General features: G+C 44.5%; 1 protein-coding gene across 1 annotated transcript in view; it reads right to left on the bottom strand.

The window, feature by feature from the left end:
- Positions 1 to 584: 584 nt before the first annotated feature.
- The window catches only part of LOC129818841 (protein yippee-like 1), a 37731-nt gene continuing 20564 nt past the window's right edge, over positions 585 to 17751 (bottom strand). The window contains exons 2-5 of the mRNA XM_055875116.1: positions 15063 to 15342; positions 3488 to 3531; positions 3245 to 3353; positions 585 to 2518 (exon numbers count right to left, since the gene is read on the bottom strand). Of these exons, the coding sequence (XP_055731091.1) occupies positions 2429 to 2518; positions 3245 to 3353; positions 3488 to 3531; positions 15063 to 15170 (351 nt within the window). The 5' untranslated portion in view covers positions 15171 to 15342 and the 3' untranslated portion in view covers positions 585 to 2428. The remainder of the gene's footprint in view (positions 2519 to 3244; positions 3354 to 3487; positions 3532 to 15062; positions 15343 to 17751) is intronic.

A 17751-nucleotide genomic window follows, 5' to 3' on the forward strand; every position in this document is an offset into this window, starting at 1 on the left:
GAATATATTAGGGAGAGACAACAACCCACAATTGTTCTGTGGCATTGTGCCATGATGCCAAGTACCAGTCAGGGATGACAGGTAACACTAATACCAACCATTCAACCATTCATGCTATTGCCCCTGGAACCCAGTTGCTAGGAGACCCTGTCCCACCATCTGCTGCTATGGAGATAGAGTGGGAGGCCCGGGCACAATGGAGAGCCCGGTGATGATAACCAGCTGCGGCTAATATCCTCTTCAGACATCCAATGTTCAAAATGTCTAACCGTATCTACTTTTACACATTATGTACCAGCCTTTAGAGTCAGGCAGATGTTGGAACAAATGCTTTTGCCTCATGGGATAATACATGTATGCACGAAGAGTTATCGGTTATGCAAGTTTCTCTGAAATCCATAGTGGTATTATCCTAACAGCTGGAAAGTCAAAACATATGTACGATACAATTAGCCTGGTTGCCACGTCTGTTTCTGTTTAAGCCAGCTCATTTCTGGTTGTTGTTCATTTCAAAAGCCAAAGTTGGCTCAAGTACAAAACAAGACTGGCAACCAGGTGAGTATAAAACTTACTTTTTCTTCAGATCAATCAAATAAGAATCTTTATTGAGTCCCATATATTGCCATCAACTTTCCTTCCTTTACAAAAAACACACAAAAAATACATTTTCAAATAGTAAAAAAGTAGGAAATCTAACTGTCCCACAAGGTGCCCCAAGACAGACAGCAGAGCATACATAATCATCAATTGAGTAAATGAATAAATAAATAAAACATTGAATATGGCTATTTACATGGTGTAATACAGTTTATCGTTATATAATAATAATGCTTATGTTCATAGTGAATATACAGGTATTAACATTGTAAATGTCTCAACCAAACAATGCATTATCTCACAGAGAAAGCCCAGGGTTCAACAGTGGCTCTGGGCCAATCACAATCTTTCATTCTGCAACTTCCGGATACTAGCAATCTAGGCAGGTCCATTGTTTGGTCAATTTATTGTTGATGGGAGAGTCTTTGGTTGTTGTGCTGGGATGTGTGACACCCTCTGATTGGGTATTTCCACTGTCAGTCACATTCTGTTGATTTTAATTGGTTCTCCTGTTCCAGACTGTAGAGAGTTAATTTTAACGGTTGGTATTTTATCTAATCTCGTAAAATCAGCAAAACAAATAAGCGAGGAGGCAGTGGAGGAGGCGGAACCAGTTCACAAACATCAATCTGTGAAGCTCCAGAATTAGCTGTAGAAATAGATCTAGAATCAGGTAACCCTCTCCATATCCTCACCTCAACCACTAGGGGGGAAACACAACACTAACTTTAGATCAGTGTCTAGGCACGAGGCACTCCACTTGCCTCATTTCATCATCAGTTTGCATCACCGTTATAATGTCAGCTTGGAGCATTATTTTGAAACCAAAAAGAGGTAAGGGTGCTATCTAACTTTTTTTGTTCTGTCTCTTTAACAAGGTGACATGAAAACCTCTTGCACTCCGCCACTGTTCATTGTACACACCACCATTACTGAAACATTTACAGAGGGTGGTAACAGCACACTCAGAAAGGCAAAAGGACGACAACTTGAGTGACACCTCATTTTTAAGACTGCTACCATTGATTAGAATTGAGCGGTGAGGGAGGAACTAAAAAGCTGCTACCTTTGAACAAAGGGAGTAGAAGGGGAGATTGTCCCCAAACATTACTAAATAAATTCATAAATAAATCAATACCTTAAACTCATGCTCGAATAAATAAAAAAAACAAAGAACAGCAAAATATGTATTTTTTCCAGATGAACAGTCAAGCAGTTTTCTGACAATCAGTTTCAATCCCTCAAAGGGAGTTTTGGACGATTTCAGGCTACAAGAAGTCTGGTGATTCTGGTTGATTGGTTGGGTGGTTTGTGTCTTCCATGTGTGTGTGAAGGTGGAAGGATCCACATAGGGTAGTGAGGGTAATCGTAGGTAAAAAAAAAACAACAACATATTTTCACCTCATTGTAGTGTTGGTGGGTCTTGGGGGTACACCCTTGTCTGTCCAGTACTATGTTCATTGTCCATCTCATTCACCCCCCAGATAGACCATTACCTATGACCTATAACACTTAACCTGTGGTCTCCTGTCCACCCTGAGGCCTGGGACAAGCATCAACATGCAGTGTGAATACAAACATGTCTCTGAGCCACTGTGTGTGTACGTGTGTGCATTTCTGTATATTCTGTAGACTGGAAATTATTTATCATTCTTGTAAACACACAAGCACACACACGCCCTTACACCTATGTATTGTGGGGGTACATGAACTGCATGTCAGGTGGATAGGGTCATGTGTATGAGCTAGCGGTAAACCTTATTGGTGAGTCCAACACTGAGCTGTGCCCTACAGCTAAGCCACGCCTCTCCAACACTCTAGGTCTGCCCACTCAGTCCCAGCCATTGTCCTTGATCATGTGGGCCAGCTCGATAATGAACTTCCCCTCCTTGTACTTCTGACTGCTCTCAAAGGCATGCTCCTGCGGGGATTGGGGGGGAGGTAGAAATAAAGGAGAGAGAGCGAGAGAGCGAGAGAGAGAGAGAGAGAGAGAGAGAGAGAGAGAGAGAGAGAGAGAGAGAGAGTCACAAACATTAGTGAATGGATGAAACAAGCATCTTCATGAATGTAAACAGTGCCTTGATGTTTTCTATCTGGGGTAATCTCTCTTGTTGTTCTATATGTAATCTCAGTGTGAGTGATTGTGTATGTGTGCGTGCGTGAGCTAGTAAGTGAAAGTTAATTGTGTGTGTGTGTATTTGCGTGTGTGAGTGATTGTGTGTGGGAGAGTGTAATAGGGTGTTTGTGTGCTTATTATCCCCCCATTGATAAGTGCACTAGGTCAGCAGCAACACCTTTGGCAGTGTGACAGTGCAGGAACATCAGGCCTTGTGGATGATATTAATAATAATATCACACAGATGGCAGCGCCATAAGGCCGCGTACCGTCCGGGTCTCTCTCCCTGACCTCCATCCAAACACGCACCACACACGCACACGCACACGCACACGCACACACACACACACACACACACACACACACACACACACACACACACACACACACACACACCTTAACCCACATCATTAGCCACAAAGCAGAGTCAGGGACCCCAGCAATGTGGAGCATTTATGTCTATAGATGTGTTATACACCTGTATGTCTACAGAACTGTTTGTAGGGGATTCCTATGTAATTAGCTACTCACGTATTTCCATCCCAGTGTGGTTTTACAGTTTTCACAGTAGATATCAGCAACCGCATGAAGCCCTGTCAACAGAACCCTCTCTTCTGCTAGTCCACACCCCACGTTCACCCTGAGAGGGGGGGAGAGAGAGGAATAATGTTAGAAATGGAGAGAAAGGTAAAGAAAAGAAAGAATGAGAAATAGAGAAAGAGGGGGTGTCAGAGGAGAGGGATGACGTGATAAAACAGGTGCTCAGGTACTTACACTGAGTTGAACAGGTATGCTCGGCCTTGACTTCCTTGGAAAGACTGGACGATAAAGAGAGAGAACGGGATGAGAAAAGCCATACATTACTATCACAGGAGGAGACATTTAGAATGGTCGGTTGTTTTTTTATTTTGTCTTACACAGCTTCAAAGCAGACAGATGGCATAGCATGTTCCTAAAACAAAGGTATTCCATTCTCTATCCCACTCAGAAAAGATTGTTTACATGTTCATTATTGTTAACTCAAGCACAGATAAGTAACTTTTTCCAAATTTGGCACACAGAAACATGAGGCCATGAGTAACTTGGTCAAAAAGAATGGTGCCGATTGGCGCTGTCATAAGTAGTCTCACTTAAACCCTAATATCCGCCGCCCCGTTTGACCTAGAGACTTGTAATCAAATTACATCAAATTGTATTGGTCGCATACACATGTTTAGCAGATGTTATTGCGGGTGTAGCGAAATGCTTGTGTTCCTAGCTCCAACAGTGCAGTAATATCTAACAATAGACAACAATGCACACAAATCTAAAAGTAAAAGAATAGAGTAAAGAAATATAGAAATATTATGATGAGCAATGTCGGAGTCGGGAGTATATAGTGCATTCACTTTTTCCACATTTTGTTACGTTACAGCCTACTCGAAAATGTATTAAATAATGTTTTTCTTTATCAATCTACACAAAATACCCCATAATGATGAAGTGAAGAAAGGTTTTCCGATTTTTTTGCAAAAAAACTGAAATACCTTATTCACATTAGCATTCAGACCCTTTGCTATGAGACTCGATTTTGAGCTCAGGTGCTTCCTGCTTCCATTGATCATTCTTGAGATGTTTCTACAACTAGATTGGAGTCCACCTGTGGTAAATGTAATTGATTGGACATGATTTGGAAAGGCACACACCTGTCTATATAAGGTCCCACAGTTGACAGCGCTCGTCAGAGCAAAAACCAAGCCATGAGGTCGAAGGAATTGTCCGTCGAGCTCTGAGACAGGATTGCATCGAGGCACAGATCTGGGGAAGGGCACCAAAACATTTCTGCAGCCTTGAAGGTCCCCAAGAACGCAGTGGCCTCCATCATTCTTAAATGGAAGAAGTTTGGAACCACCAAGACTCTTCCTAGAGCTGGGCGCCCTGCCAAACTGAGCAATCGGGAAGAACGACCTTTGTCAGGGAGGTGACCAAGAACCCGATGGTCACTCTGACAGAGCTCCAGAGATACTCTGTGGAGATGGGAGAATCTTCCAGAAGGACAACCATCTCTGCAGCTCTCCACCAATCAGGCCTTTATGGTAGTGGCCAGATGGAAGCCACTCCTCAGTAAAAGGCACGACAGCCCGCTTGGAGTTTGCCAAAAGGCACTTAAAGGTCTCTCTGACCATGAGAAACACGATTCTCTGGTCTGATGAAGCCAATATTGATCTCTTTGGCCTGAATGCCAAATGTCAGGCCTGGAGGAAACCAGGCACCGCTCATCACCTGGCCAATCCCATCCCTACGGTGAAGCATGGTGGTGGAAGCATCATGCTGTGGGGATGTTTTTCAGCAGCAGGGACTGGGAGACTAGTCAGGATCGAGAGAAAGATGACTGGAGAAAAATACAGAGAGATCCTTGATGAAAACCCGCTCCACAGCTCTCAGGACTTCAGATTGGGGAGAAGGTTCACCTTCCAACAGGACAACGACCCTAAGCACACAGCCAAGACAACACAGGAGTAGCTTCGGGACAAGTCTCTGAATGTCCTTGAGTGTCCCAGCCAGAGCCCAGACCCAGCCAGAGCCCAGACTTGAACTCGATCGAACATCTCTGGAAAGACCTGAAAATAGCTGTGCAGCGACGCTCCCCATCCAACCTGACAGAGCTTGAGAGGATCTGCAGAGAATAATGGGAGAACTCCCCAAATACAAGTGTGCCAAGCTTGTAGCGTCATACCCAAGCAGCTACGTCTGGTAAGACAAGGGGTGGGGTTGTGTGTCTATTTGTCAATAACTACTGGTGCGCGATGTCTAATATTAAAGAAGTCTCAAGGCATTGCTCACCTGAGGTAGAATACCTCATAATAAGCTGTAGACCACTTCTACCAAGAGAGTTCTCATCTATATTATTCGTAGACGTCTATTTACCTCCACAAACTGCTGGCACTAAGACCGCACTCAACGAGCTGTATAAGGCCATAAGCAAACAAGAAAATGCTCATCCAGAAGTGGCGCTCCTAGTTGCCAGGGACTTTAATGCAGGCAAACTTAAATCCGTTTTACATCATTTCTACCAGCATGTCATATGTGCAACCAGAGGAAAAACAACTCTAGATCACCTTTACTCTACACACAGAGACGCATGCAAAGCTCTCTCTCGCCCTCCATTTGTCAAATTTGACCATAATTCTATCCTCCTGATTCCGGCTTTCAAGCAAAAACTAAAGCAGGAAGTAACAGTGACTCCCTCAATACGGAAGTGGTCAGATGACGCAGATGCTACGCTACAGGACTGTTTTGCTAGTACAGACTGGAATATGTTCAGGGATTCATCCAATTGCATTGAGGAGTATACCACCTCAGTCACCGGATTCATCAATAAGTGCATCGACGACGTCAACCCCACATTGACTGTACGTACATTTTCCGACCAGAAGCCATGGATTACAGGCAACATCCGCACCGAACTAAAGGCTTGAGCTGTCGCTTTTCACTAATCCGGACGTTTATAAGAAATCCCGCTATGCCCTCAGATAAACCATCAAACAGGCAAAATGTCAATACAGGACTAAGATTGAATCCTACTACACCGGCTCTGATGCTCATCGGATGTGGCAGGGCTTGAAAAATATTACGGACTACAAAGGGAAACTCAGCCGCGAGCTGCCAAGTAACGCGAGCCTTACCAGACGAGCTAAATGCCTTTTATGCTCGCTTCGAGTCAAACAACACTGAAGCATGCATGAGAGCCGTAGCCGATGTGAGCAAGACCTTTAAACAGGTCAACATTCACAAAGCCGCGGGGCCAGACGGATTACCAGGACGTGTACTCAAAGCATGCGCTGTCCAACTGGCAAGTGTCGTCACTGACATTTTCAACCTCTCCCTGACCGAGTCTGTAATACCTACATGTTTCAGACAGACCAACATAATCCCTGTGCCCAAGAAAGTGAAGGTAACCTGCCTAAATTATTACCACCCCATAGCACTCACGTCAGTAGCCATGAAGTGCATTGAAAGGTTGGTCATGGCTCACATCAACACCATCATGCCGGAAACCCTAGATCCACTCCAATTCGCATACCACTCCAACAGATCCACAGATGACACAATCCCAATCACACTCCACACTGCCCTTTCCCACCTGGACAAAAGGAACACCTATGTGAGAATGCCATTCATTGACTACAGCTCAGCGTTCAACACCATAGTGCCCACAAAGCTCATCACTAAGCTAAGGACCCTGGGACTAAACACCTTGCTCTGCAACTGGATCCTGATGGGCTGCCCCCAGGTGGTAAGGGTAGGCAGCAACACATCTGTCACGCTGATCCTCAACACTGGGGCCCCTCAAGGGTGCTTGCTTAGTCCCACGACTGTGTGGCCAAGCACGACTCCAACACCATCATTAAGTTTGCTGCCGACACAACAGTGGTAGGCCTGATCACTGATAATGATGAGGCCTCCAATAGGGAGGAGGTCAGAGACCTGGCAGTGTGGTGCCAGGACAACAAACCTCTCCCTCGATGTGAGCAAGACAAAGGAGCTGATCATGGACTACAGGAAAAGGAGGGCCGAAAAGGCCCCTATTAATATTGACCCGCTGAAGTGGAGGGGGTTGAGAGTTTGCTGGAGGTCATTTTGCAGGGCGCTGGCAGTGCACCTCCTTGCACAAAGGCGGAGGTAGCGGTCCTGCTGCTGGGTTGTTGCCCTTCTACGGCCTCCTCCACGTCTCCTGATGTACTGGCCTGTCTCCTGGGTGCGCCTCCATGCTCTGGACACTACGCTGACAGACACAGCAAACCTTTTTGCCACAGCTCGCATTGATGTGCCATCCTGGATGAACTGCACTACCTGAGCCACTTGTGTGGGTTGTAGACTCCGTCTCATGCTACCACTAGAGTGAGAGCACCGCCAGCATTCAAAAGTGACCAAAACATCAGCCAGTAAGCATAGGAACTGAGAAGTGGTCTGTGGTCACCACCTGCAGAATCACTCCTTTTTTTGGGGGTGTCTTGTTAATTGCCTATAATTTCCACCTTTTGTCTATTCCATTTGCACAACAGCATGTGAAATGTATTGTCAATCAGTGTTGCTTCCTAAGTGGACAGTTTGATTTCACAGAAGTGTGATTGACTTGGAGTTACATTATGTTGTTTAAGTGTTCCCTTTATTTTTTTGAGCAGTGTATTTTTATAATAAATTTGCTAACATTTCTAAAAAACAGTTTTTGCTTTGTCATTATGGGGTATTGTGTGTAGATTGATGAAGGGAAAACACGATTTAATAGTATATGTAGTATATATATATGTACAGAAATTGTTGAATAGGATGGCCTAGACTAGAATACAGTATATGCATATAAAATGGGAAAAACACAATGTAAACATTATTAAAGTGACCAGTGTTCCATGTCTATGTAAATAGGGCAGCAGCCTCTAAGGTGCAGGGATTAGTAACCAGGTGGTAGCCGGCTAGTGACAGTGACTCAGTTCAGGGCAGGGTACTGGGTGGAGGCCTGCTAGTGATGGCTATTTAATAGTCTGATGGCCTTGCGATCGAAGCAGTTTTTCGGTCACAGCTTTGATGCACTTGTAATGACCTCGCCTTCTGGATGATAGCGGGGTGAACAGGCCGTGGCTCGGGTGGCTGAAGTCCTTGACGATCTTCTTGGCCTTCCTGTGATGCTTTGGGCTGTCCGCACCACCCTCTGGAGAGCCCTGCGTTTGCGGACGGTGCAGTTGCCATACCATACTCCCTCTGCTGTCTCCTGAAGTCCACGATCAGCTCCTTCGTTTTATTGACATTGAGGGAGAGGTTATTTTCCTGGCACCACTCCACCAGGGCCTTCACCTCCTCCCTTTAGGTTGTCTTGTTGTTGTTGGTAATCAGGCCTACCACTGTTGTGTCATCTGCAAAATTGATGATTGAGTTAGAGGCTTGTGTGGCCACGCGGTCATGGGGGAACAGGGAGTACAGGAGAGAGCTGATCACGCACCCTTGTGGGGCCACTGTGTTGAAGATCAGCGTAGTGGAGGTGTTGTTGACTACCTTCACCATCTGGGGGCTGCCCGTCAGAAAGTCCAGGACCCAGTTGCACAGGGTGGCGGTTCAGACCCAAGCCCCCGAGCTTAATGATGAGCTTGGAGGATACAATGGTGTTGAAGGCTGAGCTGTAGTTAATGTACAGCATTCTTACATGGGTATTCCTCTTGTCCAGATGGGATAGGGCAGTGTGCAATGTGATGGCGATTGCATCGTCTGTGGACCTGTTGGGGCGGTATGTAAACTGAAGTGGGTCTAGGGTGACAACTCAATCATAAAGTTTGCAGATGACACAACAGTAGTGGGCTTGATCACCAACAACGACGAGATAGCCTACAGGGAGGAGGTGAGGGCAGTCGGAGTGTGGTGTCAAGAAAACAACCTCTCACTCAATGTCAACAAAACAAAGGAGATGATCGTGGACTTCAGGAAACAGCAGAGGCAGCACCCCCCTATCCACATCGACGGGACAGCAGTGGAAAAAGTGAAACGTTTTAAGTTCCTCGACGTACACATCACAGACAAACTTAAATGGTCCACCCACACAGACAGGGTGGTGAAGAAGGTGAAACAGCGCCTCTTCAACCTCAGCAGGCTGAAGAAATTTGGCTTGTCACCCAAAACTCTCACAAATTTTTACAGATGCACAATTGAGAGCACCCTGTCAGCATCCTGCTGTATCACCGCTTGGTACACCAACTGCACTGTCCAAAACTGCAAGGCTCTCCAGAGGGAGGTGAAGTCTGCACAACGCATCACAGGGGGCAAACTACCTACCCTCCAGGACACCTACAGCACCCGATGTCACAGGAAGGCCAAAAAAGATCATCAAGGACAACAACCACCTGAGCCACTGCCTGTACACCCCCACTACCATCCAGAAGGAGAGGTCAGTACAGGTGCATCAAAGCTGGGAACGAGAGACTGAACAACAGCTTCTCTCTCAAGGCCATCAGACTGTTAAACAGCCATCACTAACACAGAGAGGCTGCTACCTACATACAGACTTGAATCATTGGCCACTTTAATAAATGGATCACTAGTCACTTTAAATAATGCCACTTTAATAATGTTTACATATCTTACATTACTCATCTCATATGTATATACTGTATTTTATACCATCTATTGCATCTTGCCTATGCCGCTCGGTCATCGCGCATCCATATAATTATATGATATATTCTTATTCCATCCCTTTAGATTCGTGTGTATTAGGTAGTTGCTGTAGAATTGTTAGATTACTTGTTAGATATTACTGCACTGTCAGAACTAGAAACACAAGTATTTCGCTACGCTCGCATTAACATCTGCTAACCATGTGTATGTGACCAATACAATTTGATTTGAGCTGTTCTTCCACAAATTAACTTTTAACAAGGCACACCTGTTAATTGAAATGCATTCCAGGTAACTACCTCATGAAGCTGGTTGAGAGAATGCCAAGAGTGTGCAAAGCTTTAATCAAGGCAAAGGGTGGCTACATTGAAGAATCTGAATATTAAATATATTTTGATTTGTTTAACACTTTTTTGGTTACTACATGAATCCATACGTGTTATTTCATAGTTTGATGTCTTCACTATGTAGAAAATAGTCAAGATAAAGGAAAACCCTGGAATGAGTTGGTGTGTCCAAACTTTTGACTGGTACTGTACCTTTAACCTACATCAACTCAAGCTTTTGTGTGTATTTTCTACAACTACAAGGGAACTCCCAGGAGGCACATACAATACAAGCCTCCTTTTGACTGGATGAGCCAGAGCTCTGCCCTACAATATGGCCATAGTGAAAACAGCCTTGAGGGAGGAGGCTTTATGACTGGCTGCTTTTCCTGAGGGTAGTGTGCTCGCACCGTGACATGTGGGTAGCTTCATAGCCACCAGGTGCCATTCATGAGGTTGATGTACACAGAACAGGTCTGCACTGGGAAACTGCCACATCACAGTCATAGTCAAAGGGACGGACGGCTGTACTCCACACCAGAAACTGAACACTAGCCAATCAGGACAGAGCTAGAGGCTAGAGCCCAGACAAAGGAAGTGGGTTGACCCCTGAATGAGACCTATTGGTGTCTTTAATACCTGCTGGGACAGACGTTATGATGAGAGAGTGGAGCTGAGAAGTGGCTATGTTCCATGCAATCTAATATACTGCAGACAAACATAAAGCCTCTATGATTTAAAAATCGGCTGCCTTTAAAAAGTAACAAATCCATGTGAAAACTGCCTATGTGGCATCGATATAAGTCAGAAACAGTTATTCTGGTGTCAAACTTGACTACCAAGTCTAAATAGGTCATAAAATCAGTCTCATCTAAAACGGAGTTTGGAACATCTTTGCATCACAACAGGTAAATCATGAAGTTGGGTTTTGATTTGACTATGTCCATTTAATCAAATTGCATTTGTCACATGCGCCAAATACAACAGGTGTAGACCTTAATGTGAAATGCTCACAAGCCCTTAACCAAAAATGCAGTTCAAGAAATAGAGTTAAGAAAATATCTACTAAAGTAAAAAATTAAATAAAAAGTAACAATAAAATAACGAGGCCATAATACAGGGGGTACTGGTACCGAGTCAATGTGTGGTGGTACAGTCGAGGTAGTTTGCACATGTAGGTAGGGGTAAAGTGACTATGCATAGATAATAAACAGCAAGTAGCAGCAGTGTAAAATCAAAGGGGGGGGCCAATGTAAATAGTTCGGGTGGCCATTTGATTAACTGTTCAGCAGTCTTATGGCTTGGGGGTAGAAGCTGTTGAGAAGCCTTTCGGACCTAGACACGGCGCTCCGGTACCGCTTTCCGTGCGGTAGCAGAGAGAACAGTCTATGACTTGGGTGACTTTTTTGGCCTTCATCTGACACCGCCTAGTATATAGGTCCTGGATGGCAGGAAGCTTGGCCCCAGTGATGTACTGGGCCGTATGCACTACCCTCTGTAGCGCCTTACTTTTCGAGAATCTGGTGACCCATGACAAATCTTTTCAGTCTCATGAGGGTGAAAAGGTGTTGTCGTGCCATCTTCATGACTGTCTTGGTGTGTTTGGACTATGATAGTTTGTTGGTGATGTGGACACCAAGGAACTTGAAACTCTCGACCCGCTCCACTACAGCCCTGTTGATGTGAATAGGGGCGTGTTCAGCCCTCCTTTTCCTGTAGTCCACGATCAGCTCCTTTGTCTTGCTCACATTGAAAGAGAGGTTGGTGTCCTGGCACCACCTTGCCGGGTCTCTGACCTCCTCCTTATAGGCTGTCTCATCGTTGTCGGTGATCAGGCCTACCACTGTTGTGTCGTCAGCAAACTTAATGATGGTGTTGGAGTTGTGATTGGCCACGCAGTCGTGGGTGAACAGGGAGTACAGGAGGGGACTAAGCACGCACCCCTGAGGGGCCCCCAATAGCATAGACAGTGAGACAGACCTGCCCAGCAGCTCCAACTTTCTTTACATAAGACAACACGTCGCACCAAACACCTTAGTTAGATGTAAAATTGCGCAACAAAAACATCTTCGGCAAAAACATCTAATATTAATTACAGATTTCATGAGTTATCTTAGATTCATTCTGGGGATTTTGAGGAAGTGAAATAGGCTTCCGCATCTACAGTGTCTCATGGAGGACAAACGTCCTTAACCAAATGTGGAATCGGTCAGGAAACACACTTCCAAAACTAAAATATATATTTTCTAATGAGCAACAGAAAAACATGTGTGCCAATAGGCTTGTTCAGTGGCTCTTTAACACACACACACACGCAAACACACTTTTTCTCCTACATACACACACTAACTCTCATTCTTTCCTTCTTTCTTTCCTTCACTCTCTTCCTCTTTCTCTCTGATTCTCACACACACATACACAAAATCATCCATCCACACATACAGTTGAAGTCGGAAGTTTACATACACTTAGGTTGGAGTGATTAAAACTATTTTTTCAACCACTGCACAAATTTATTTTTAACAAACTATAGTTTTGGCAAGTCAGTATCTACTTTGTGCATGACACAAGTCATTTTTTCAACAATTGTTTTCAGATTATTTCACCTTTAACTCACTGTATCACAATTCCAGTGGGTCAGAAATTTACACACACTAAGTTGACTGTGCCTTTAAACAGCTTGGAAAATTCCAGAAAATGATGTCATGGCTTTAGAAGCTTCTGATAGGCTAATTGACATAATTTGAGTCAATTGGAGGTGTACCTGTGGATGTATTTCAAGGCCTACCTTCAAACTCAGTGCTTCTTTGCTGGACATCATGGGAAAATCAAAGGAAATCAGCCAAGACCTCAGAAAATTGTAGACCTCGACAAGTCTGGTTCATCCTTGGGAGCAATTTCCAAACGCCTGAAGGTACCACGTTCGTCTGTACAAGCAATAGACATCATGGGACCACGCAGCCATCATACCGCTCAGGAAGGAGACGCGTTCTGTCTCCTAGAGATGAACGTACGTTGGTGCGAAAAGTGCAAATGAATCCATGAACAACAGCAAAGGACCTTGTGAAGATGCTGGAGGAAACAGATACAAAAGTATCTATATCCACAGTAAAACGAGTCCAATATCGACATAACCTGAAAGGCCGCTCAGCAAGGAAGAAGCCACTGCTCCAAAACCGCCATAAAAAAGCCAGACTACGGTTTGCAACTGTACATGGGGACAAATATCGTACTTTTGGGAGAAATTTCCTCTGGTCTGATGAAACAAAAATAGAACTGTTTGGCCATAATGACCATTGTTATGTTTGGATGACCATCATTATGTTTGGAGGAAAAAGGCGGAGGCAGAAGAACACCATCCCAACCCTGAAGCACGGGGTTGGCAGCATCATGTTGTGGGGGTGCTTTGCTGCAGGAGGGACTGGTGCACTTCACAAAATAGATGGCATCATGAGGCAGGAAAATTATGTTGCAGCAATATATCCACATCTCAAGACATTAGTCAGGAAGTTAAAGCTTGGTGGCAATTGGGTCTTCCAAATGGACAATGACCCCAAGCATACTTCCAAAGTTGTGGCAAAATGGCTTAAGAACAAAAAAGTCAAGGTATTGGAGTGGCCATCACAAAACCCTGACCTCAATCCTATAGAAAATTTGTGGGCAGAACTGAAAAAGCATGTGCGAGCAAGGAGGCCTACAAACATGACTCAGTTACACCAGCTCTGTCAGGAGGAATGGGCCAAAATTCACCCAACTTATTGTGGGAAGCTTGTGGAAGGCTACCCGAAACGTTTGACCCAAGTTAAACAATTTAAAGGCAATGCTACCAAATACTAATTGAGTGTGTGTAAACTTCTGACCCACTAGGAATGTGATGAAATAAATAAAAGCTGAAATAAATCATTCTCTCTACTATTATTCTGACATTTCACATTCTTAAAATAAAGTGGTGATCCTAACTGATCTAGGACAGGGAATTCTTGCTTGGATTAAATGTCAGGAATTGTGAAAAACGGAGTTTAAATGTATTTGGCTAAGGTATATGTAAACTTCCAACTTCAACTGTATGCTATCATTGCCCTCTTTATTTTAGTCTGACACAAACATGCTGCTTCCATGGAAACTGTGTGTTTGCAGAGTGAATCCAGTCAATCTGATTTGATGTGCTGCTGGCTTACACTAAAAGCCCACTAGTGTCTATGAAAAAAGCCGGGAGAGGCCGTGTGGTGTGTGGGTGTGGTGTGGTGTGGTGTGGTGTGGTGTGGTGTGGTGTGGTGTGGTGTGTGTGTGTGTATTAGGGAGCTTTGTAGCCAGGGATATTACCGAGGATGCTCTAGTCTAGAGAGTTCCAGGAGGGGACAGTATGCTGATCTCTCTCGCCCCTCTCTTTCATGGTTTCTTTTTCCTTCTTCATTTCTCTCATAGTTGCACACAAAACTAAATGGACTAAGGGCTATCCCTTGATCCCGCCATGTGGGTTAATTAAGTCAGGGCTATATACTGTGTTTATGACCCACAGTTTATGTGCCCTCATACTCACAATTGGAAACAACAACTGGTGGAATAAAGTTAACCCTGGTCAACCTGGTGCAACACGATGAACATCTGATGTTATCGCAAGCAAAGGAGCAAATGGCAGCAATCACGATGAGGCAGAATCTACTCTCGGTTGTAAACGCACACACACACAAACACACTGAGGCCCTGCAGTAGATGCTAGGCAGTGTGCCATCAGTAGGATTTCCAGCCGTGAAAATATGGAGTATATCTACCACTGGCCTGCAGCTTCATACACATGACGTAAAGCTTCATACACATGACATAGCTTCCCTATTCACAGTTGTATTTCAGATTTTTTTGTCTTTGCAGAAAAAGCCTACCTTGGAGATGAGCTCGTCATGGTTGGCCAGGTGTGCTCGACAGTGGATGCAGCTGTAGGTGCGGTGGCAGTTGGGCAGATAGGCCTGGAAGGTCTTGGAGCGTGTCATGATGATAGTTGCCTGGGAGACGGTGGCAGTTGCAGGGGCAACGGCGTTGCTGTTACTGGGTGGGGTGGGGGGGCGGTGCAAGAAAGGGCTTCCAGCCCAGGATGGTTCGCAGGGGAAGCACCGCAACACACAGGTGAGGGCCGTGGTGGGGCGTGGGGCGGGAGGCACACACCTGGGACACACACATAAACACTTTAATATGGATCCATGACGACGGATCATGTTTGTCGTGAAGGCGAAAATATAGCTTGTGTATGTTGAGTCTACCAAATATGAATATTTAATGTTGAATTCACAATTTTTGTCACTTAGCATACGCTCTTATCCAGAGCAATTAGGGTTAAGTGCCTTGCTCAAGGGCACAGACAGATTTTTCACCTAGTCGGGATTGAAACCACGGGCATTTCGGTTACAAACATAACGCTCTTAACCACTAGTCTACCTGCCTCACACGCATGCATTAACGTATGTACCCGTCTGCGCACACAGACACGACACAGACATACACACACGTTAGAAACCCCTACTACTTTAAGATATAGTCTCAAAGGAATTTGATTGAAACTCCCATGGAGCAGGAATGGAGCAGGAAAATCCCCCCAGGCAAAATTGCTGGATCATTAACTCAATATTTCCAACAAGTCTTATATGAGGTTCTCTCTCTCTCTCATATACATCAAAGCGTGGTGGAAGGTGTTTTTGTGAATCATGACACAATTCAATATAATGCTCTCTATCGTATCATGGTACAACTATGATAGACTCTATGGCAGCAACACACACAACACAGACAATACAACACACACACACACAGGGTCAGTGGGCCAGAAATGGACTATCAGAAGTCTGGAACCCTGCCAGCCACGTGGGCTCCACTAGAAATACACTACTTACTGACTCAATGTAGCCACACACAAATTTTTTGTCTTTTCGTGAAATGTCAACAATTTTTTAAGTGTCAAATGTTTTCACCATTAAAAATCATGTTTTCCATAACCCCTAACCCTAAAACCTAACCCTTAAGCTTAACATAGCATTTTAACAAATTCAGGACCTGCAAAAAGTCAACTTTTCAAAAAAGGTTTTGTTTTCCTACCTTTTCAGGACATTAAGGTGAAATGTTAGGACATTGAGGTCCTGGTCATGTAGGAAAACAAGTGCACACACACACAAAGAGTTTGAGGGAAGAAAAGGTGTGTAGGACAGGATGTGTACGGCAGTAGAGAGTGAGCTAGTAAATGCTACTGGCCTCAGTGGCCTGCTACTGAGCCAGCACCAAAATGGTAAACATTGACGTACTTTATCATGGTTTTTACGATACTAGTACTGCAATATCTTTTGCATGGCAAAAATGAAAACACGAAGCAGACCCAACTCTTTGGTCCTTTAAAAACATATATGTAAAATATTGTGAGCTATAGCTTGGAAAATAAATAAAATATGACTCTGGATGCAACATTAGGGCTGTTTTCCTAAAGAAATTAAATCCGCTATGTGTTTAGTTTCCTTGCCACGATACTAACGAGTATCGTGATACTGGTATCGTCCTGTCTCTAGTTTTTATGTACACAGTCTCATAACCTAGTTTTTCTTAAATTCTTTTAAATCTTTCGCCGGTGTTGCACTTTTTCATAGCTCTTGAATGATATCCAGCTGTATGATGTTGGCAGTGTAAGTGCCTTTGAATTCTTCAACAGGCCTAATTAAAACATAACAGGCTGCACAAAAGACTATGCTAACATTTCCTAAAACAGGATATGGCAAGCTATGAAGGCACAATTACATTGCCCAATTACGTTCACTATTCTGTCATGTGACACTGAATGCTCTGAATTTAGGCTACGCTCTCTGTCAGCTGTCATGATGTCACGCCCTGACCATAGAGAGCCTTTTCTAGTCTCTATTTTGGTTAGGTCGGGGTGTGACTAGGGGGGGTGTTCCTATCTAGGTGTTTTGTTTTCTATGTTGGCCTATTATGGTTCCCAATCAGAGGTAGCTGTTTATCGTTGTCTCTGATTGAGGATCAGATTTAGGCAGCCTTTTCCCGCTAGGTTTTTGTGGGATCTTGTTTTTGGTTAGTTGCCTGTGAGCACGGCATTAGCTTCACGTTTCGTTTGTGCTTTATTGTTTTTTTTGTGCCGGTTCACTAAATAAATATGTTGAACCCATACTACGCTGCACTTTGGTCCGAAAATCCTTACAACGACATTCGTGACAGAAGATCCCACCACTCACGGACCACGCAACGTGCACAGGAGGAGAGGTTATCCTGGGCCTGGGAGGATATCCAGGAGGTAAGTACATCCAGGAGGTAAGGACATCCGTCTGCTTCCATGGAGACGAAAGCCTTCCATGGAAGCAGACGCAAGCGGTGAAGGAAGGACAGCGACAACGCCGGGGTTCGCAGCCACGACGCAAGCCCAATAAGCAGCCTCAAAAAAAAAAATGGGGGGGCACACGGGGTGGTCGGCGAAGTTGAGGGGTGAGTCAGAGACCGTTGAGGAGTTATTGGATAAATTGGAGGAGAGTGAACGGAGGGGTGAGTTAGAGACCTTCGAGGAGTTGTTGGATAAATCGGAGG

The sequence above is a fragment of the Salvelinus fontinalis genome, chromosome 2 (assembly GCF_029448725.1).
Source record: "Salvelinus fontinalis isolate EN_2023a chromosome 2, ASM2944872v1, whole genome shotgun sequence".
Taxonomy (NCBI): Eukaryota; Metazoa; Chordata; class Actinopteri; order Salmoniformes; family Salmonidae; genus Salvelinus; species Salvelinus fontinalis.